Source organism: Marmota monax, unplaced genomic scaffold, assembly GCF_021218885.2.
Source record: "Marmota monax isolate L192 unplaced genomic scaffold, Marmota_monax_Labrador192_F-V1.1 WCK01_AAM20220418_F8-fsc00157, whole genome shotgun sequence".
NCBI classification, from domain to species: domain Eukaryota; kingdom Metazoa; phylum Chordata; class Mammalia; order Rodentia; family Sciuridae; genus Marmota; species Marmota monax.
In genome coordinates this window covers 1,743,350-1,764,235 of record NW_026694573.1, presented here as the reverse complement: position 1 = coordinate 1,764,235, position 20,886 = coordinate 1,743,350, and the positions used below count along the sequence as shown (strand labels likewise).

At 51.3% G+C, this 20,886-nt stretch overlaps 2 protein-coding genes across 10 annotated transcripts in view; both read left to right on the top strand.

The window, feature by feature from the left end:
* Positions 1–5,964, top strand: part of Crkl (CRK like proto-oncogene, adaptor protein) — a 42,403-nt gene extending 36,439 nt beyond the window's left edge. Inside the window, exons 3-4 of one of the 3 annotated variants that reach the window (XR_006846506.2) lie at positions 2,119–2,310; positions 5,723–5,964. Coding sequence is in view for 2 of the 3 variants with exons in the window: in XM_058571760.1 (XP_058427743.1) it covers positions 2,119–2,208 (90 nt within the window). In the remaining variant the exon portion in view is untranslated. Of the gene's footprint in view, positions 1–2,118; positions 4,442–5,722 lie in introns of those variants that run through there. The other 2 variants (XM_058571761.1, XM_058571760.1) reach the window with 2 other exon arrangements.
* An 89-nt stretch (positions 5,965–6,053) lies between these two features.
* Positions 6,054–20,369, top strand: Aifm3 (apoptosis inducing factor mitochondria associated 3). 7 transcript variants are annotated; one of them, XM_058571756.1, is made up of 21 exons: positions 6,074–6,111; positions 8,143–8,259; positions 8,676–8,850; positions 12,758–12,971; positions 13,218–13,327; positions 13,567–13,676; positions 13,774–13,818; positions 14,015–14,111; positions 14,195–14,307; positions 14,623–14,709; positions 15,125–15,216; positions 15,305–15,435; positions 15,550–15,665; positions 15,759–15,830; positions 15,925–15,988; positions 16,587–16,663; positions 16,764–16,881; positions 18,145–18,243; positions 18,478–18,553; positions 19,056–19,160; positions 19,757–19,996. In XM_058571756.1, exons 3-21 carry the CDS (start codon positions 8,820–8,822, stop codon positions 19,851–19,853), a joined length of 1,854 nt encoding a protein of 617 aa, XP_058427739.1. In that variant the 5' UTR covers positions 6,074–6,111; positions 8,143–8,259; positions 8,676–8,819; the 3' UTR covers positions 19,854–19,996. The 7 variants fall into 7 exon arrangements, with proteins under 7 accessions (XP_058427740.1, XP_058427739.1, XP_058427741.1 ...); XM_058571758.1 differs by lacking the exon at positions 6,074–6,111 and adding an exon at positions 20,003–20,369 and having other exon boundaries at positions 6,118–8,259; positions 19,757–19,777; XM_058571755.1 differs by lacking the exon at positions 6,074–6,111 and adding an exon at positions 6,118–6,465.
* The last annotated feature ends 517 nt before the right edge of the window (positions 20,370–20,886 follow it).

The following is a 20,886-nucleotide window of genomic DNA, read 5'->3' as shown; positions in this document are numbered from 1 at the left end:
AAATTTTTAGTTGTAGATGGACACAATACTTTTATTCATTTATTTTTATGTGGTACTGAGGATCAAACTCGGTGCCTCACACATGATTGAACCCAGCCACACTTTACCACTGAGCTACATTTCAATCTTTATTATTTATTTCTCACTAAATTGCTGAGGCTGGCTTCAAATGTATGATCTTCCTTCTCAGCTGACTCCTTCCCAAGTGACTGGGATTACAGGTATGTGCCATCATGCCTAACTCCAATTTTTTCTTTCACACAGACAACAAAGATTACTTGCTCTTCTGCACTTTCCTTTATCCCTCCCCCCATCTTTCTGACCCCTACCCTCAGTACTGGCAACTGAACCTAGGGGCTCTCTACCACTAAGTTACATCCCTAGCCCATTTAGTTTTTGAGAAAGGGTCTCACTAGGGCTGGGGTTGTGGCTCAGCGGTAGAGTATTACCTAGCACGGTGAGGACCTGGATTTGATCCTCAGCACCACATAAAAATAAATAAAATTAATTAAAGATATTGTATCCATGGGGCTGGGGATGTGGCTCAAGTGGTAGCGCGCTCGCCTGGCATGCGTGCGGCCCGGGTTCGATCCTCAGCACCACATACAAAGATGTTGTATCCACCGAAAAACTAAAAAATAAACATTAAAAAAACTCTCTCTCTCTCTCCTCCCCCCCCCTTTTAAAAAAAGATATTGTATCCAACTACAACTAAAATATAAAAAGAAAGGGTCTCACTAAGTTGCCTGGGATGGCCTCAAACTTACTTGCAATCCTGTCTCGGCCTCCTAAGTAGCTCCCCCAATCTATTTTACGGGTTGTTATGGATCAACATACTAAGTATCTGTTCCTTTAAATTGGTGTGTAGTATCTCATGAGATGGATGTACAGTCACTCATCTAATCATCTCCTATGGATAGGTTCTTTCCAATCATAGGTGATAACGTGCATTAAAATGAGTTTCCCTGAGTGAAAGTGCTGAGTCAAAGGTGCTGGACATTTGCAATTTTGAGAGCTGTTTGGTCAAATTGCCCTCCGTAGATATGACCTCAATGTCTACTTTCACCAGCAATATATAAGAAAATATGCTATTCCAAATCCTCTTTTATGGCTGAACAATATTCTACTATTCAGCAGAAGCAGTTTATACTAGCCCATCTGCCACTGAGGATATAGAGACATGCCAAACTTTTATATATGGATAATCCTCAGAAAATGTAATAAAGGCCAGAGGGACAGAGCCTACACTCCAGCAGTATGGGCTGGCTCTGGCCCAGCCCTTGCCCTGACTGATTCTAGTCCAACAGCAGCCATAGTTGTTGATAATGTTTCTTTCCTAAAGACATACACACATGTGGGGTTGGGGTATAGTTCAGTGGTAGAGTGTGTGCTTAGCATGCAGAAGACCTGGGATTCAATCCCCAGCATGCATGTGTGCATGTGTGTGTGCATGCACACACACATACACACACACACAAAGAATTTTTGAAATTAAAGATATGTAGCTGGGGCTGGGAATGTGGCTCAAGCCGTAATGCTCTCGCCTAGTATGCGCGGGGCGCTGGGTTCGATCCTCAGCACCACATAAAAATAAAGACGTTGTGTCCACTGTAAACTGGAGAAAAAAAAAAAAAAAAAGACATGTAGTTGGGCATGGTGGCACACTCCTGTAATCCCAGCTACTCAGGAGGCTTAGGCAGGAAGAGAACAGGTTCAAGGCCAACCTGAACAACTCAGCAAGATCCTGTCTCAAATTAAAAAAAAAAAAGATTGAGGCTGCTGCTGGGTAGTAGAGCACTTGCCTGGAATGTGCAAGACCCTGGTTTTAATCCCTAACACTGCAAAAAATAATAAATAGATTAAGAAATTAATAAGCAAATAACAGATGCATGGTTAAACAAAACAAGAACAAAATACCTTACCCTGCTACATTGCTCCTGCTTGACCCCTCCATCCCAATTCTCCTTCATCTCAGGCCCCTACCCAGAACCTAAAGCACAAACTGGACTGGACTGGCACATTCTGAGTTCCCCAGAATTTGCCTTCCTTCCTCCTTGACTGCCCACACTGTTCCCTCTCCAAAATTGCCTTCTCCTCTCCTCTGATGAACTCCTACAGGCCTGTCTGTCCTCAGTTCCTGCCGCCTCCCTCCATGAGGATTGGAAAGTAGGACTGACTATCCCAGAGCTTGGAAAAAGAACAAAATAGGCAACAAATTCAGCAACTCAAGGAGGATTAAAGCTGGCCTGAAGAGGCTGGCGGAACTGAAACTGGCCTGGAACACCTAGTTGGAAAGCTCCAGATAATCTGGTGAGTGCTAGGGATACAGTGGTCAGATCTATGTAGACCTGGGCTGGGAAGAGGCTGGGCTGCAATTGCCAGGATGAGGCAAGGAGTCAAGGATTGGGGTGGGAGATGAGGCTTTGTCCAGTCTCCCCAACCTAGGGAATCTTCCAATCTACACTTCCGATGAAAAAATAACCATGCTGCTGGGGACATCATTCAACATAGATCAGATGATGGTCATGCTGTACCAGCCTCTCAATGTTTACTGGGATTAGTTATTTAAAATGATGTCTCCCCAACAGGAAATCCACCTCAGCCTTTAGGAAAAAGGCCAGAATCTTGTTTCCCACCAGAACAAAGTTCAGCGAGGGACCTTGTAGACATCAGACTGGCCTCCAGGGGGCAATAGTGTCAACCCCAACATTAGCTATTGAAGTTCCTTATTTTCTTAGCTAAAAAAGGACCTTCAGCCAGCACTGAAAATCACACCATGGAAAACACACAGCCACAAAAGCCCTATGGGATGGAGAATGCCTGTAATCCCAGAAACTGTAAAGGCTGAGGCAGGAGGATGGCAAGTTCAAGGCCAGTCTTAGCAGCTTAGTGAGACCCTCAAAACTTAGCAAGACACTGTCTCAAAAAAGTTCTAAGGATAAATTCCCATTAATTTGGTCCTCAGTACCACAAAAATGAAATAAAAATTAAAAAAGGACCTGCATACCTCTTCTTGGAAACCCTAGGGTGATAGAAGTAGGGAACGGGAAACTGACAGAAGGGAGTAAAGGTAAAGAAGTCCAGGACAAGCTTGCTGCATGGTGGGGTGCTCCAGGACTGGAGGTGCCTAGGGATTCATCTTTCCCAAACTATATGCTGATTCCTGTTACTGCTTCTCCAATCTCAACCCCCACCCTATTTTGGGGGTGTCTGCTGGATCTGGAGTCTCTCAACTACCCCAGGTCACCTCACCACATTTGGTACTGTAAAGGCTGCTAGAATGCTGTTGCCTTTCTAAAATGAATCTTGGGGCAAGATCAGGACAACAGGCTGCCCAAGGCTTAGAGCCTTCCTGGGTCCTCCTGGGCTCTCTAGTCCACATGCACCAACCCCAAACTGGAGGACCCTTTATGAGGCACTTTTCCTAGACTGCTTTTGTTCTATGAAGATCTTGCATCTTCTGCCCTTTGGGACAGCAAGAACCTTGAGCCCAGACCCCAGGGCCAAGAGTGTCATGATAAAATTGCCCTATATCAGGGACTGTACTTGTACCATGTCAGAATGTCTCTTGAGGTTATCAGCCTCCTCAGGCCCCCACTGTCTTGGCCCCACAGTTTAATCACTGGCACCCCAAACTCAGCAGCCTGCACCCCACTTCCTGAGTACCCCCTTATGTTCCCTGCTTGGCTCTGCACCTGTGAGGATGTCCTGACAGCAGTCCCAGAGGGAGGACACTACAATTATACCATGTGTCCTAGGGAAGCTGGGGCAGAGGGGTTCACTGACTGCCAGTATCACAGAGAGGAACCTGAATTCTGCACTGGAGACCATGCAGCCTTGGCAGGCCTCTACCCTACTACTCCCACACCTCCACATTTTAGTCCAGCACAGCAGAACAAGCCTGACAGGGTTCAAGTCTTGGCTCTGCCATGTTCCAGCTTTGTGGCCTTGGGGAGTCCCCAAGTTTTAGGGCTGGGATGTGGCTCAGTAGTAGAGCACTTGCTTAGCATGTATAAGAACCTAAGTTCAATCCCCAGCATTGCCAAAACAACAATAACAACAACAACAAAAAGGAACCTTAGTTTCCCCATCTATAAAATGGAGATGATACAAAGAGAGCCTTCCTCTTGGGTTATTGTGAAGGTTAAAAGAATAAATGCATGTGTGGGCTGTGGCTGTGGCGCAGAGGTAGAGCGCTTGTCTTGCACATGCGAGACCCTGGGTTCGATACTCAGCACCACATAAAAATAAATAAAGATGTTGTGTCCACGGAAAACTAAAAAAGTAAAAATATTTTAAAAAATCTATCTTAAAAAAATTTAAAGGGGCTGGGGATGTAGTTCAAGTGGTAGCGCGCTTGCCTGGCATGCGCAGAGCGCTGGGTTTGATCCTCAGCATCACATAAAAATAAAATAAAGATGTTGTATCCACCGAAAACTAAAAAAATAAATATTAAAAAAAATTCTCTTCTCTCTAAAAAAATAAAAAATAAAATATAAATAAATATTTTTTTAAAAAAGAATAAATGCATGTGAAGTCATAGCCATGGTTATTTATGTGGTACGCTGTCTTTCTGGCTAGGGTTAGGGTGGTGTGGGGGTAGGGCAACAAGATTGGCTAGTTGAAGGCCAAGGGCACCAGGCCCAAGCAGCCCAGTAATAGGACCCCTCCTATGGCACTGAAAATCACACCATGGAAAACACACAGCCACAAAAGATTGGCCTGAGCCTAGTTACATGGGCCCCACATCACCTGCCCTGAATGTGACCCATGTAGGCCCTGGTTCTGCCACCAGGCAAGATTCAGCAACCCTCCCCTGCAGCCACCTTCCCATCTGTAAAATGGGTTGGGAGGAACTGGAGGGCCATGCTTGCCTCACAACAGAATTGGTGGATCCTGATGTGTTCAGTGATGGATGTGACCTCACTTCCTTGGAATGTAAGTTATACATTAATGCATTCCAATGGTAACTATGGCTGAGCAGGGTGGTCACAAGATTCCTGAGAGTTCAAAGCCAGCCTCAGCAATGGGGAGGCACTAAGCAACTCAGTGAGACCCTGTCTCTACATGACATACAAAATAGTGCTGGGGATGTGGCTCAGTGGTTGAGTGTCCCTGAGTTCAATCCCTATTACTTTAAAAAAAAAAAAAAAGTAGCTATGGTTCCAGTGTGCTGAGGGGACAAGTTTTACCTGACCACTTTACAGGGATGGATTAGAAGAGATGGACATAATCAGAACAATCCTAGCACCCAGGTGCTAGGAGCCAGAACAAGGTGGTCTGATCAGGTCTAAAGAAGCTGGTCAGGGAGCACTTCCTGGAGGAGGGAGCACAAGGTGCACCATGATTTATGGAGAACCAGGAAGTTCTGAAATAATGACAGGTGGAAAAAGACAATGTAATAAAATAGCATTTAAGACAGACTGTGAGGTTGGGGTTGTGGCTCAGCGGTAGAGCGCACGCCTCACACGTGTGAGACTCTGGGTTCGATCCTCACTCAGCACCACATAAAAATAAATAAGTGAAATAAAGATATTGTGTCCAAATACAACTAAAAAAAAAAAAAACAACATAAATATTAAAAAAAAAAAAAAGACCTGGTATGTGATGTGTGGTGACGGGGTTGGAGGGAGTGAAGGGAACTGAGACTAAACTCCTCAAGCAGGTAAAGGTCTCCGAGCGAGCGGCTGAAAGCATGAATTGGGTTTTCTTTCTTGGGGAGGTGTCACCTAGAGGATCAGCTTAGGGAGCCCACGGATGGTTCGGAGACCCAGTGCCAGCGCGCGGCCCAGTTTGGCGTCACTCGGAGGTCCCAAGGATCACCCGGGATCCAGCCGCGGCCAGGGTAGTCCACGTGCAGGACTTATGAGTCCCATGAGCTTCTCCACGCCCGGAGACTTCCATCGCGACTCCAAGGCCCCTAGCCTAACCCTTGACCCCTGGCGGTTCCCCACCTGCACCGCCCGCTTGGGCGGTGCTGGGCGCCGCGGGCTCCCCGGCCGCAGTGCCGCCGCAGCGCCGGCCCCGCCCCCGCCCGCTCCTCCCCCCCCCCCCACCGCCCGGCGGCCGCGGCCCCATCGGTTCCAGAGCCCAGGCCAGCGCAGAGTCCAGGTGAGTGCCCACCTCTGGGACCCTAGACCCCGGAACCCCCGCGGCTCCACCCAGTGTCCGGGTCTCGCCGTCCCCACGCGTGCGCTCGTGGGTCCCGGACCTAGGGCCCCTGCGTTGGGGGCGGGGTGTCTGAAGCTTCGACCCAAGAGGTGGTGGACTGGAGCGCCCCTCTTCCTTATGCCCTCCTGTGCTGGCACTCCCTCCCGGCTTCCAGCAGAATCTTGCAGTGTGCCAGTACCCCCCTTCCTGGGCTGCAGGGTCTGGTGCCGGTACTGGGACACAGCCGGCAAGGCTGATGGAAACGGATTTCCAGAACGAGAGAACTGCACGTGCAAAAGCAGGGAGAGTGGACAGGTTGGCACCAGGGCTCCATGGGGAAGGGGCCAGAGCTGAGCCCCGCTTAACTTGAATGTAGGGGTGAGGAGCTCAGATGCCATCCCCAGTGTGCCTGAAAGCCCTGAAGGCCCAAGCTGGGCAGCCTGCCCACACCCGGGAAAAGTGGGACCAGGAAGGGGAGACAGCAGAGGAGTGGGGACTGACTCTGCCAAAGGTCCAAAGAGGCTCCTACCCAGCCTTACACCCTCTGGGACTCTGGATCCCTGGGGGGCAAATAGGAGCACCTTTGTGAGGTAGGGATAATTCAGTACCTCCCTCAGGGGTTAATGGGAGTCCCTGAGACAAGACACAAAGTCCTGGTGGGTAGTTAGCTTTGGGCACTCTTGGAACTTCACAGCTGTGGGCAACTTGTAGACAAGAGACAGCGGTCTTCAAAACTTGGGGGTGCCTTCTGCCATGATCATAGCAAGGACCTTTGCTTTTGAGTGGGGGTGACTGATCCAAGCTGGCTAGCACCCTGTAGGTGGAAAGCCTACCTGAGAGCCTCAACTCCTGGAAAGGTGGGGAACAGCCTGACCAAGCCCATAGTAGCAAGACCAGGTCTGACCATTTCTGGGATTTATGGTCCAGCAAGTGAGTCCTGAGACCAAGCAGGAAGAAGTGGGCAGGGCTGAGGCACAGGTGAACCCAGAAGCAGGGGAAGGGTTCCCTGGTGCTCAGGGAGGGGGCAGGTGGGGCAGGTGGCAGCTGAGTTTTATGGACATGCCTTGGTGACAAGTGGGGGAAAGAGCAAAGGTAACCTAGTGACTTTGGGTGCCTCCTCACCTGAAATGGATGTTTCAAGGGCAGGTAAGATCGGGCCAGGCAGTGGATGGGCCTTCCCCAACTTTGTCCTTCTTTCTTCCTGCTCTCCTTGCTCTCAGGCACCCACCCAAGGCCCTTCATGGAATCTGGACTAGATCAAGGGTACCTTAGCCCCACCTCAAATTAGACTTCAGGAAGAACTTCCAGGGGGGAAACAGAGGGGAATGGCAGTGGGATGGACTGAGGAAAGGTCATTTGTAAACAAGACAGTTACACTTTGTCCTGGGCCTTCCAAAGTCCATCCATAAGCTGCATCTTCCAGAAGACCCACCTTATGCCTTGAGGACACCTTTGCTGCACTGATCTATTGACTAGGTGCCCCATCCCCCCAGCCCAGTGCCTTACAGGGCCTTAGAGTAATGGGGGATCTCCTGAGGCCATGCTCTTCTTAGAACTAAGTCCGGGAAGGGGGTGGGAGGCCACACAAATTCCCCTACCTTCTGCTTGACCTTGATGAGACCTTGGCTCCTCAGTTTCTCAGACTTCTGTTGGGCATGACCTCAGTGCCACTGGGCCAGGGGTGGGGGTGGGGGAACCTTTATGGCTGCTAGGCACGGGCTGTGGCAGGGCTGTGTGCCTGGCTTCTTTCTCCCCCAACCCTATTAGTCCCGGGCTGGCCGCCGGCTCTTGTTCACCACAGAGCTGGGTTTCCCTGGGGACCAGTGGACTGGCCTAGCCCCACACTCCCGCCACAGCCCCTCCTGGCCACAGCTCACACTGGGAGGAGGGGTAGAGACTGAGCCACCTCCTGGACCCTGCCCTGCCTTTCAGGGCCTAGCAGCCTCCGTCCACTGCTGGGCTGAGAGGAAGGAATTGTGTTTGTTTTTGGAGGAGGTAGCTCTCCTGAGACTGCCAGCCAGGGTGGAGGTTGAGGCCAGAGGGAACCCTGTGTCACTCCCATTTGAGGAAGAAGAAATCCAAGGACCAGGAAGGCTCTAATTGCTCAAGGTAACCCAAGGTTTGACTCAAGAATGGTGGCCTCCTGGGCAAATAGATGGTCTCAGAGCTTCCTCCAAGACTGTAGGATTTGGAAAAGGGAAGTAGAGGGCTAGGGGCCTGAGGAGTCAGCAGAAACCGGGGATAATTTTTGGACAAGGCAGCCACGGGACTGGACAGAGAGTGGCCAACATTGGAACAGAAGGGGTCTCCTGACAGTGGGCATAAGCCATGTACAGGTGAGATGGGGGATGTGGGGTGCTGAGCCTCAACAGGCCTCAAAGGGGAGAAGCCCTTCAGGATCCCCTATATGCAAGACTTAGCTCAAATGTAGGACTCTCCCAGAAACCCCCACAGTCTGTGTCTCTGTGTCTCTGTCCTCCCTCCCCATGAAAGCTCCGTCCTAATATGGCCAGTCTCCCCTGCAGGTCCTAGAGGCAGTTCCAGCTGGCATGGCAACTCCAGCATCGCTAAGAGCAGCAGGAGACCCAGCCCCATGGGGGGCGCCCTAGACCTCCGACAGACCAACCATCTGTGGCCCTGCCTGCCTGCTGGTCCTCAGGTCACTCACCATGGGTGGCTGCTTCTCCAAGCCCAAGCCAGGTACCTCCTCCTCTCTTACTGCCTCCTCCCTCCCTCCTGCCTCTCTCTCTCTCCATTACCTTCCTCCCCCTCCCTTCTGCACTCTGCCTGCCTCCAAAGTAGGTCAGGCTAGGCAGGAGCCCCAGAATGTTAATGTGTTGAGATAGGAGGTGGGTAGGGGATCTGGAGAGGTTTTCCAAGTGCCCCCTCCAGTGATAGGCCCTCTTTTTGGAGGGGGCTTTGAGTGCTGGTGGTGGGAAAAGCAGCTGGATCTTTGGGGGCTTTGAGTGCTCGTGGTGGAATAGCAGCTGGATCTTTGGAAGGGGAGGAAAGGATTTCTCCCATGGCTGAGTTAGGAAAGGGGGGCTCTAGGAATGCCTTTGGCTACTGTGTGACCTCTCTGAGCCTCAGTTTCCCTCTCTTTAAAATGATTCTACCCTCCCTGACCTCTTGAAGTTGCTGAGACGGTACAGTGGGCAGGTTCCTACCAAAGAATGTCCCTACCTCTTCTCAACCCTTCTGAAACTTAGGCTGTCATCTGGACATGCTTTCCCATTTATACAAGAAATTTTTGCCATGTCTAAATCAGCTGGCTCTACCCAGGGTGCTAGGGGAATCCACATCTACTTTCCACTGGAGACCCTGTCTGTGGGGCTCTCCTTCAGGCCCCCAATTTCCTCTTCCTTCCTCATAACATCTCAGGAGGTAGGGCATGCAGATATGTCACAAATAAAGAAATTGAGGCCTCAAGAGTCCTCTAGAACTCAGACAATGCTCCACCCACATTTATGCAAGCCACCCTATCCTGGGCAACTTGCCCCTGCCAGCTCACCCCAGCTCCCTTTACCTGATACCCATCAGCTCCATTACCTTGGAACTTGTGAGCCTTTTCTTCTTTTCCTGGGTTCAAGGGAGAAGTTGAGGTAGGGAGGAGAGATGTTTATGCCCTACCAGTCAGGGGGACCCACCTGCACCTGTCCCAAAAACCACACTCCCCCTTTGCGCTGCTGTGCTGTGAACAGCCAGATCTGGGCCAGGTCCCACCACCTTCTTGTTTGGAAATATAGCTTAGGAAAATGACGTCCACTGTCTTTACCTCAGCCTTCTCCCAATAGAAACAGACAGAGGGATGCTAGCTGGCCCCAAACTGGGCACCTGTGGGACTGCTGGGCTGGCAGGAGGTCCTGGGCAAAAGATGTCACCTATAAGTTCTTTCAAAGGACCCCCAAAGGGCTGGCCTGCCTGGGTCCCCTCACCCTAGTATTTCCAATATGGGGTCTAGATATAAGAACTTGGGCTCTTTTTTTTTTAAGATTTTTTTTTTTTTTGAGAGAGAGAGAGGTGTGGGGGAGAGAGGGAGAATTTTTTTTTTAATATTTATTTTTTAGTTTTCGGTGGACACAACATCTTTGTTTGTATGTGGTGCTGAGGATCGAACCCGGGCCACACGCATGCCAGACGAGCGGGCTACCGCTTGAGCCACATCCCCAGCCCCAGAACTTGGGCTCTTGAGCCTCAACTCAGCCGTACGGCTTCCAGGCTGTGTGGCTTTGGGCAGGTGATCATACCTCTCTGATCTACTTTTTTCTCATGTGTAAAGTGAGGTTGTGCTTAGCACAGGACCTTGCACTCAGGAAGCACTTTTAAAATAGTATCGGCCCTTTTTCTCTGAGCTGGATTTCCTGCTGCCAGGATTCCCCTGTGGAGGCACAGTCCCCAGGTGCTTAAGCTAGACAGGTCAGGTGTGAGGCCTAGGGAATTTCAGGGTGTAGGAATGAGAGTTCAGCTGGGGTGAGCAGGGACAATAGAAAGACCCTGGTTCTGTGCGTGAGCAGATCCCCCCACCTACCCTTCTATTGCTGCTCCTGACTTAATGTCTTCCCGTTAGACTTGCTTCAGTGAGTGTGCCTTGGAGCCTTCTGGCAGGAGGTGGAGGATGAAAACTGACTGGCTTGGCTGTTATCTGGCACTCCTGCCAGGCTGTTCCTGTGGACTCCCACAGCTGTCATAGCTGATGTCAGCTGAGTCTGAAGTATTTTTCTTTTTAATTCTTCCAAAAACATTCTAACACCATTACATAAAGTGTGGAAAATGGGAGGAAACTCCCCACTGGACAGGACGACCTTGTGTGGCTATGTGCTCATACACTCTTCCTACCAGTCCCAGTCATGAACTGACCCTTGCCACTATCCCCTGCCTCGCCTGGGCTGAGCTGGGGGATGGGACATACAGATGAAGGGCAGGAGGTCTAGACAGAGTGGGGAATTAGCTCAGAATGAAAGGAGGGCCTTGCAGGAGCTGGGTTGCCATGGGAGGCAGCACCAGAGCTGTGTCTGGGTATGGGGGTAGGAGTTAGCCAAGGCCTAGAAGAATGGCAGCCCAGGCCAAGCAAATGGTGCAGGCAAAGGCCAGGGTATGTGACTCAGCATCCACCCGGGGTTCTTGGGTCTTTTTTGTTTTTAGGAGTGTCAGGTCTGAAGTAGAAGGGAGCAGAGGTCTGGAGGCTCTGGTTCCTTGAGAGAGGCACCTCCTGCTCATGCTGTGCCAGAGGCTTAGTTTCCTCCCTGCTGCAGCAGCCCAGGAAGCCGGATTATCACTGCTAAAAATTCTGTTTATTGTTCCCTTCTAATTAGAAAAATACCCCAGGCATGTCATAGGGAATTTGGAAAATGTGGGAAAGTATAAAGAAGAAAGTGACAGTCTTTGGCTACTTCCTAAAGTAAGCCACGTGGGTATACTGAGAAAATGTCTTCTGTGTGGAGGCCATGGAAGGGGGCCCTCTGTGCCTTCTGCGCTGTTCAGACCTGTCTACATGTACCTTTACCTCATGGAATTCATTCACTCCCAGGGCCCCAGACCCGTACGTAAAGACACCGAAACCCAGGACTTGGGAAATGATGAATGAATCTCAAACTGCTGAGAATAATTATTTTAAGAAGTTGAAGCCAGGCACAGTGGCACACACTTGTAATCCCAACAGTTTGGGGGACTGAGGCAGGAGGATTGCAAGTTCAAGGCCAGCCCCAGCAACTAAGTGAGGCTCTAAGCAACTTGGTGAGATTCTGTCTCAAAATTTTAAAAAATTTAAAAAAGGATTGAGTGATATAGCTTAGTGGTAAAGTGCCCTGCTTTAATCCCCAATACAAAAAGAAAATGTTGGAATTTGTGTGTGTGTGTGTGTGTGTGTGTGTGTGTTGGTGGTGATACTAGGAATTAAACCTAGAGCTTTCCACACTCTAAGCAAGCATTCTGTCACTGAGCTAAATCCCCAGCTCTGTCCATATTTTTTTAATTTTGAAAAAACCATTTAAATCTATGGTAAATTTACAAGAATAATACAATGAATCCTTAATTTCTAATCATCCAGATTCACTGTGAACTGAGCTGCACCCAGTTTGGGACCTCATATTTGTATGTACATGAATCATCCCCTAAATGTGTCCCTGAGCTGCTAGGGACATTGTTGTCCATCTGAACACGTATGACACAAGACATCAAGGTTATTTCCTCCAGAGATCCTGGAGGGGAGGTTTAGGGTTGGAAGAAACTCTGTTCTGTGACCCTCTCATTAATTTTGACATCGAAAAAGAAAATGTGCAGAACTGCTCAGTGATACAGCATTTATGTAGATGCACAAGTTCCTGGGTTTGATCACCAGCACTGGATAAAAAGAATAAAAAATAAAGAAAGAAAAGAAAAACTGCAGAAATGAATTCAGGCTGACCAAGAAATCCCCTTCTTATGCCCTTCCTCCTCTGTCTCTTTGCTGGGGTACACAAGGCTTTCTGGAGAAATTGAGGGGAAGGGCTGAGCCTCCTGAAACTCAGAGGGCCTGGCCTCTGCCCCCAGATTTTGGGGTGGGCAAGAAGATGGGGTGGGCAAGAAGATGGGGTGGGCTGAGGGGCTCATGATATGGCCCTGCCCACAGTGGAACTCAAGATTGAGGTGGTGCTGCCTGAGAAGGAGCGGAGCAAGGAGGAACTGTCGGCTAGCGGAAAGGGCAGCCCCCGGGCCTACCAGGGCAATGGCACAGCCCGTCACTTCCACACTGAGGAGCGCCTGCCAGCCCCCCACCCCTACCCTGGCCCTCAGGACTGCGTGGAGGCTGCCGTCTGCCATGTCAAGGACCTGGAGAATGGCCAGTGGGTGCTGGGCCTGGGAGGAGGGATCAGAAGGTCCAAAGTGGGAGGGCAAGGGAGAGGCCATAGATGAGGAGAACTAAGGTGAGGGGATTTGGAAGGGCCTATGACCTGCTTCTGCCCTAGTCATGGTCCTTGGGCTTCTGATGTTCTGGGCCTGCTACCCATGAGGCTGGACACTAAGAAGAAGTGCCCCCAGGAGGAGGTGCCTGTTGTCTGTCCTGACCTCTGAGTGCAGCCTTTCCCCAGGATGCGGGAAGTGGAGCTGGGCTGGGGGAAGGTGTTGCTGGTGAAAGACAACGGAGAATTCCATGCCTTGGGCCACAAGTGCCCACACTACGGAGCACCCCTGGTGAAAGGTGAGAAGTCCAGGGGTGCGTATGGGAGGCGGGGGTAGGACCTTCCTATAGGGGGCTTGGCTACTGCACCATCCATGCCCCTGTCCTACCAGCCCCCGGGGTCAATTTGACTCTTCCCTAGGCCCTGGGTCCTCATCTAATAGTGAGGTCTCCTGGGCTATGAAGTGGACCAGAAGGTGCAAGGATCCTTGGAGAAGAGCCCCCGATAGTAGCTCCAACCTAGTACCACACTGTTCCAGGAGTGTTATCCCGTGGCCGGGTGCGCTGCCCCTGGCATGGTGCCTGCTTCAACATCAGTACTGGGGACCTAGAGGACTTCCCAGGCCTGGACAGTCTGCACAAGTTCCAGGTGGGGCTGGGAGTGTGGTATAGTGGGAGCCTGGGAGCACAGAGTTGGGGGCTTGAAGCACTCCAAAGTCTGATCCTGAGCAGTACTGCCCTTGCAGGTGAAGATTGAGAAGGAGAAGGTGTATGTCCGGGCCAGCAAGCAGGTGAGGAGTGGCTCATGGCTCAGAGGTGGGGAGGGCATCTTGACTCAGAGAATAGCTTGTTCAAAGGCCCTGCAGTGGGAGAAAGCCTGGCATGTGTGACTACGAGCAGAGTGAAGGGCTGCATGATGGGGAGTGGCTGGGCTAGAGTAGCAGAACCTGATCTGCTGAGATAACCCCAAATGCACCCCACCCCCAGGCCCTGCAGCTGCAGCGAAGGACCAAGGTGATGGCCAAGTGTATCTCTCCAAGTGCTGGGCACAGTGGCAGCACCAATGTGCTCATTGTGGGTGCAGGTTAGTATTGAGGTCATGATAAGGAGGGTGGAGGTGGATGGTAGGAGGTAAGTTGTCTGTTGGTTATGGCCTCCTCCCTTCAGGTGCTGCTGGCCTGGTGTGTGCAGAGACACTGCGGCAGGAGGGCTTCTCGGACCGGATCGTCCTGTGCACGCTGGACCGGCATCTCCCTTATGACCGGCCAAAACTCAGCAAGGTGTGGCTTTAGGGCAAACAGTAACCAGGCACAGGACAGTCAGCACAACACAAGGCCTGAATCCTTAACCCTCTGGGTCCCTGGTCCAGCCCACTTGGAGCCTTGCTTGTCACCTCTTCAGAGTCTGGCCAGCTGCCAGCTACACTCAAATCTGGCTTACCTGTGGTGCCCCCAAAAGATCTCAGTTTGTTGAGTTTTATCCCACAGCCCACATGTAACTCAGGGCTGGCCTCACCCTTCCTGGGGTCCATGTCCTTTGGTATAAAATGGAACAATGGTAGCTTGACGCTGTCTCATATTGGCTGTATCCTGCAGTCCCTGGATGCACAACCTGAACAGCTGGCCCTGAGACCCAAGGAGTTCTTCCGTGCCTATGGCATCGAGGTGCTCACTGAGGCTCAGGTACGAGATTGAGGATGGTAAACTGGCCAGAGAATGGGTTAGTGGGAACCGTGAAGAGCATTGGGCCATATGGACCCCTGGGAGTGTTCTACCCTTCCAGTTTCACTGCCCAGGCCTGGGGAGCAGCACCGGACCATCTTATTAGCAGGATCATGAGCACACACAGGGCCTAGGGAGAGAGAAGATCTCATTCCATCAGGGATGGGAAAGTCTGGTAGGACTTGGGAATATGTAGAGGGCTTTGAGAAGAAGGTGATGTTTTAAGCTTGAAAACTGAATCCTAGGCAGTGTGGGAACAGACCTCACGGGACATGCTCAGATCTGGCTGGGATCTGGGCATGTTGCAGGACTCAAAAGTGGATGACAAGACACAGGTCCATATCCAGGTCAGCACTTTACCTGTCGGGGGTTGCAGGTGGTCACAGTGGATGTGAGAAACAAGAAGGTCGTGTTCAAGGACGGCTTCAAGCTGGAGTATAGCAAGCTGTTGTTGGCGCCAGGGAGCAGGTGGGAGGGTGTCTTTATTGCCCTCCTTCTACACTGGGTGGGGCACCAGCCACAATGGGAGGGTCTCACTGAGGCTGCCATATCTCAGCCCTAAGACCCTGAGCTGCAAAGGCAAAGAGGTAGAGAACGTGTTCACTATCCGGACGCCTGAGGATGCCAATCGTGTGGTGAGGCTGGCCCGGGGCCGCAACGCAATTGTCGTAGGAGCTGGTTTTTTGGGTGAGAAGCTGGGGGTGGCAGGGTGGTGGGCAGGCTTTCATAGCCAGTCCCTGGGCATGCTGGATCTAGGAGGTGCAGGGTACAAGATCTGCCAGCCCCTGCCCATCATCTCAGGTATGGAGGTGGCTGCCTATTTAACTGAGAAGGCCCATTCTGTATCTGTGGTGGAGCTTGAGGAAACACCCTTCAGGAGGTTCCTGGGGGAGCGCGTTGGCCGTGCACTCATGAAGGTAAACCTACCTCAATCCCTTGTCCCTTGATATCCTGAGTGTCTAGTCTAGCCCCTGACCAGGCTCTCATCCATTGCCCACCTGCCCTGACAGATGTTTGAGAACAATGGGGTGAAGTTCTATATGCAGACAGAGGTGTTGGAGCTGCGGGCCCAGGAGGGAAAGGTGGGCCTTTCTCCTCTCTTTGCTGCTTTCTGTCTTCTCTCCCTGAGCCCAGTAGCTGGTCCTATCTGCTCACGCACCCACCCACTCCCTACAGCTGAAGGAGGTTGTACTGAAGAGCAGCAAGGTCATTCGGGCTGATGTCTGCGTGGTGGGCATTGGTGAGTGGATGGGCAGGTGGGCATGAATGATCAAAGCCACCTGCACAAGTTCACAAATGACCTTGAGTTAGCCCCTTCTCCTCCCTGAGCCTTAGTTTCCACATCTTTAAAATGGTGACCCCAACAGTACCCACTTTCTAGGGCCATTGAAAAACACACATACCTGGCTTAGCCCAGGCCCTGCATGGAGCATGTGCTCAATGACTGCTGCAGACTAATAATCAACTCCATGCCCTGCTCTATGTTGGATGAAGAACACAAACTTCTTACTGTTCCTACTCCACCAGAAGTGGCAATTTGGAGAAGTGCAAAGCTGGGAAGTAGCAGCACAGGGGTTGGAGAAGCATGGCCTCCTGACCCCTCCAGGGGGCTTCAAGGAGTGCTTCTTGTAGAAGGCAATATTTGAGGCCTGATGGGAGGCACAGGTGTCTGTGGAGTGCAGGCAAAGGGGACAGTATGCATGAAGCCCCATGGTGGGAAGCCTGTGGATGTGATATCTGGGGTAAATACAGCAGGTGAAGGGTGTGGAACACAGAGAGCAGTGAGGCCAAAGAAGGGTGGAACCAGAGTGTGGACATGGCAGCCTCTGTCCTGCTAGGTGCGGTGCCTGCCACGGGTTTCCTGAGGCAAAGTGGCATTGGTCTGGATTCCCGAGGCTTCATCCCTGTCAACAAGGTGGGGCTGGGTGGGGTGGGAAGGGTGCTGGGCTGGGGGTGGCCAGAGGTATAGGTCAGTCCCCTGTCCTATCCATGAAGCTCTGGCTCTCTCTTCACAGATGATGCAGACCAATGTCCCAGGTGTGTTTGCAGCTGGTGATGCTGTCACCTTTCCTCTTGCCTGGAGGAACAATCGGAAAGTGAACATCCCACACTGGCAAATGGCTCATGCCCAGGGTATGGCCAGCCCTGAGGCAAGTTGGGGGGCTATCCTAGGGTTTCAGCCTCCCCCAGGATCATGCTTCAGTTGGTCTGCTTTCCTGGATCCTATGTTATGCATTCAAGGCTCTCTAGTGGCCTCACAGCTGGCCTCATCCAGGTGATCAAACCAGTTTACACAGCAAGCTCTGTGGCTCATCTCCAGAGACTCTCTTTCAGAACCATCTGGATGTACCATTTAGCCAGGGTCAACCTCCCATCCTAGTTTTCCTTCCACTAGTCTCCTTTCCTTTTGTCTTCAAGGATACATCCCACAGAATTTCTGACTTACCTGTACAGTCAGGTCTCTCCTCTGAGGGAGAGAAGGATTTAGTAGGCCAGCTTTCCAGTCAGTGCTTCTATCTCCCTTGGACTAATCAACGATCTCTATAAACTCAGTTGTCTTCTGCAGGCCCCATCTAGTCCAGGCTCAGTGGGCACACTGTTTCTGTGGAATAGCTTTCCCTTCTTCACACCACTAACCATTAATTCCCCAAACCTCACCCACTGCACACACCTGGTCTGGGCCCCAAAGCTAGAGGGGCCAGTAAATTAACCAACTCAGTGCCTCAGAGAGGAACTCCAGACTCCCAGCCTATGATGGGTACTAGCTCCTGCACCCAACTTCCCTTTCCTCTGCGTTTGCCATTATCTGAAGGTCTGAAACCCCACTCCTAGAACTGATTTCTATTCAAGTTTTCAAGGTCTAAAGTGGCTGCTATGTTGTAAGGAAACAGCCAAATATAATTAGAATTCAGAATTTAATTGGGAGGGTCCAGAGTATTCTGATATATATCCAGCTTTGGGTCCAATGGGGGCATATAGAAACTGGAAAGTCACCCCTGCTATTCTCTTGGGGTCCTGCATGTGACTGTCATTTTTGCTTCCCTGGCTCTTGTGCTCCCTTCTCCTCCCTCTTCGGTCCTAATGTGTCTGATTAAGTTGTCTATGTGCATAAGTGAAATGGTGAAGCAGCCCACAACCCCATGAGCAGACCTTCCAGAGAGGCAGGGCATGTCTGTCATTCAAGTTTTCCAGAGAAGCAACCTAGTAACTAGCTTGGAGCCAGGTGTCTCCTTGGTACCTCAGGAGGGCCACCGCCTGTGTAACAATGTATTTCTTGATCTCTAGGGGATCCAGGAATAGCAGCTATTCCTGATAGGGGTCCCTAGAGTGCTGGGGCAGGCGATGTCAGGATGGTGAGGGCAAGGGTCAGGGTTCACGTGGCCATGGGTTCTGCAGGGCGGGTGGCAGCCCAGAACATGCTGGCTCAGGAGGCGGAGATCAGCACGGTGCCCTACCTGTGGACTGCCATGTTCGGCAAGAGTCTGCGTTATGCGGGTAACAAGATCCTCGGATGGGGTGGGGACTGAACTGTTTTAGGGGTGGGACCATGATGGCTCTGGGAAGAAGCAATTAGGAACTCTCTGGGGGAAGGCCTAGGGACTACCTAAAAGAAGTAAACAATCGGGGAGGATGTCCTGAGAGGAGTTAAGAAGGCACAGGGTAGGGAATTTGTGAAGTCCATCTCCTTCCCTGGCTTATGTGGCATCACCTACCTGTTCGGCCCTACAGGCTACGGAGAAGGCTTTGACGACGTCATCATCCAAGGGGATCTAGAGGAGCTGAAGTTTGTGGCTTTTTATACCAAGTGAGAACAACTGGGTGCAATGGGGGTACAGAGCTGCTCGTTTGGGAATGGAGAGTCATCCCAGAAAAGTGCTCCTGAGGAGGGGGCTTAGCTAAAAAGGTGGAACAAGTGGCAAAGGGAGGCAGACAGCTGGGCAGGAGGCACTGCAGAGGAAAGGTGAGGAAGAGATCAGTAATAACTGACTTTGTTGTGCATTGGGCCAGATGAGTTATCTTCAAAACAGCTCTTTGAGGTGGGTGTTGACAGCCCACTTACAACAAGAAAAGCCACATGACAATGGTGGTGTCAGAACAGGACCCTAGTCCTGAGCCCTGCTGAGGATTAGAGCTTCCCTAGAGAAATCTGATGCCTGTGCTGGGACAAATAGGGAGGGATAGGTGCTCAGGAAATTCCTGTGACCCCAGGAAAGATCCCTCCCTGGGTCCCAGTGATGAGGAGTGTGTCTTCAAGAAGGAAGGCTTTTGCCAAGCAGCACTTAGGCTTAGCCACCCTCTCTCTGCAGAGGTGATGAGGTGATCGCTGTGGCCAGCATGAACTATGATCCCATCGTATCCAAGGTGGCTGAGGTGCTGGGCTCTGGTCGTGCCATCCGGAAGCGGGAGGTGGAGTGAGTGTGGGCTTGGGAGGTCTTGGGGTGAAGGAAGGAAAGCCCTGAAGGATTGGCTTAAGCTGTCATGGCAGCCAATGTCTCCTAAGTTATCCAGGACCCTCACTCTTGCTCCCCATTTGTCTGAGGTTTCCAGGGCTAAGAGGGCAGAGATTATACTTTGAGAGAAAGCTGGTGTACTCAGAGGGGAGAGATGGGAAAGGGGTGTGTGTCCCAGGGCATCACCACTGCTGCAGGGAGAGTGAAGGTCCACTGCTTGCATCCAAGTACCTCTCCAGCCCTGGTATCCCTCACTGAATGTGGTTTTTCTTACCCTAGTAGAAACACAGCTAGTGATGCCCTTGGGTACACCCTGTATAGAGATGTGGGGTGGTTATGTGGGGCCTGGGAGGCACTGGACGCCAGCCATTAACCTCATTCCAGTATGGTTCCAGTGAGAGTCCTCTGTGTACAGAGAGCTCCTAGGGACTGGGGAAAGCCTGCAGGCCACTAGGGGGCTGGAGGTTATGGGTCATGCTAGGCCTTAGTCTGGAAATAGACATGACGAATGACATACTCTCCCTGGCCTTCTGTTTTTCCCTCTTGGCTTCACAAAGGCTGTTCATGCTGCACAGCAAGTATGTGTGTCCTCTGTCCTTATTATTAATCATTCTGAACCTTTCCCACTTCAGCCCCAGAGCCTCTACTCAATGATCTACCCCTCTCTGCCTAAGTACATTTCCCTGCTGGGCACCAAGGACAGAGCAGACCACTCTCTATTCTCAAGAGTCAGCTGCTCACGGTGCCCAGAGCAGGGAACCTGCCTTCTTCTTCCCTTATCCTATCTCTCCTCATTCCTGCAGGACTGGCGACATGTCTTGGCTCACAGGGAAAGGATCCTGAGTTCGAGTGTAGTGGACTTGGGCAGGCATGCTGGGGTACAAGGAACAAAGGCCAAGCCCTGGGGGCAGGTGCCAATCTCCAGTTTCCCAGCATCCAGGGCAGAATTTGAGCCCTCCCAATGCTTGCCTTTGGCTGCCTGGATCCCTTCCAGGACGGCCTCTGCTGCCTCCAGAAGATGCTCACCCATCAGGGCCTCAGCATCCACTGACATCTGGCACTGGAGGTGGGACAGGCCCTGTCTCTTTTCCCTCTGTTGGGACTGGTCCCCTGGAGGACCCTGCAACATGTTAGACATTATCTTAAAATTAAAATGCACACATTTGCAGATCTGTGTGATTCCAGTGTAATTGGGCCAACACAAGGACAAAAGCAGACCACATGATAAACAGGTTCACCAAGGAAGTTAAGCTTGTGAGCACCCTAAGGAGGTAGCAACTGATGCTCTTCTTTCCACAAGGTCAGGGAAAGTATCTCCAACAAGTGCCTTTGGATCTTAATTTGAAAAGAAGAGCATTTAAGTAAAAAGGGACAGCACGTGCAAAGGACTTGGGATAGAACATACATGTTTCTTCAGAGGTCAGCTGCAGCTCATGCCTAAAACTTTGGGGGCTCTAGGAGCTGGGTCCTAAGACAGATACCATGCTTTTCATAGCACTTGGAGCTTTCTGAATCCTCGTTTAGCAGGTGAAGAAGCAAAGGGTCTGCTATTAAGTGGAATAAGAAGTCTGAGGCGCTGAGCTAGACTCGCTTCCCAAAGGGGAGATAAGGCAGCCGGGGGCTGGGGGCGGAGGAAGGCGGGGCGGGTGGAGGCTGGTCTCGAAGAGCAAGCAGGAAGAGAACAAAC

Coding starts and splice junctions, on each gene's coding strand:
- Aifm3 (XM_058571757.1), top strand. CDS start 8,820: ATGGGTGGCTGCTTCTCCAAGCCCAAGCCAG. Junction 8,851..12,757: donor CTTCTCCAAGCCCAAGCCAG/GTACCTCCTCCT, acceptor CCCTGCCCACAG/TGGAACTCAAGATTGAGGTG. Junction 18,554..19,055: donor TTTGTGGCTTTTTATACCAA/GTGAGAACAACT, acceptor CTCTCTCTGCAG/AGGTGATGAGGTGATCGCTG.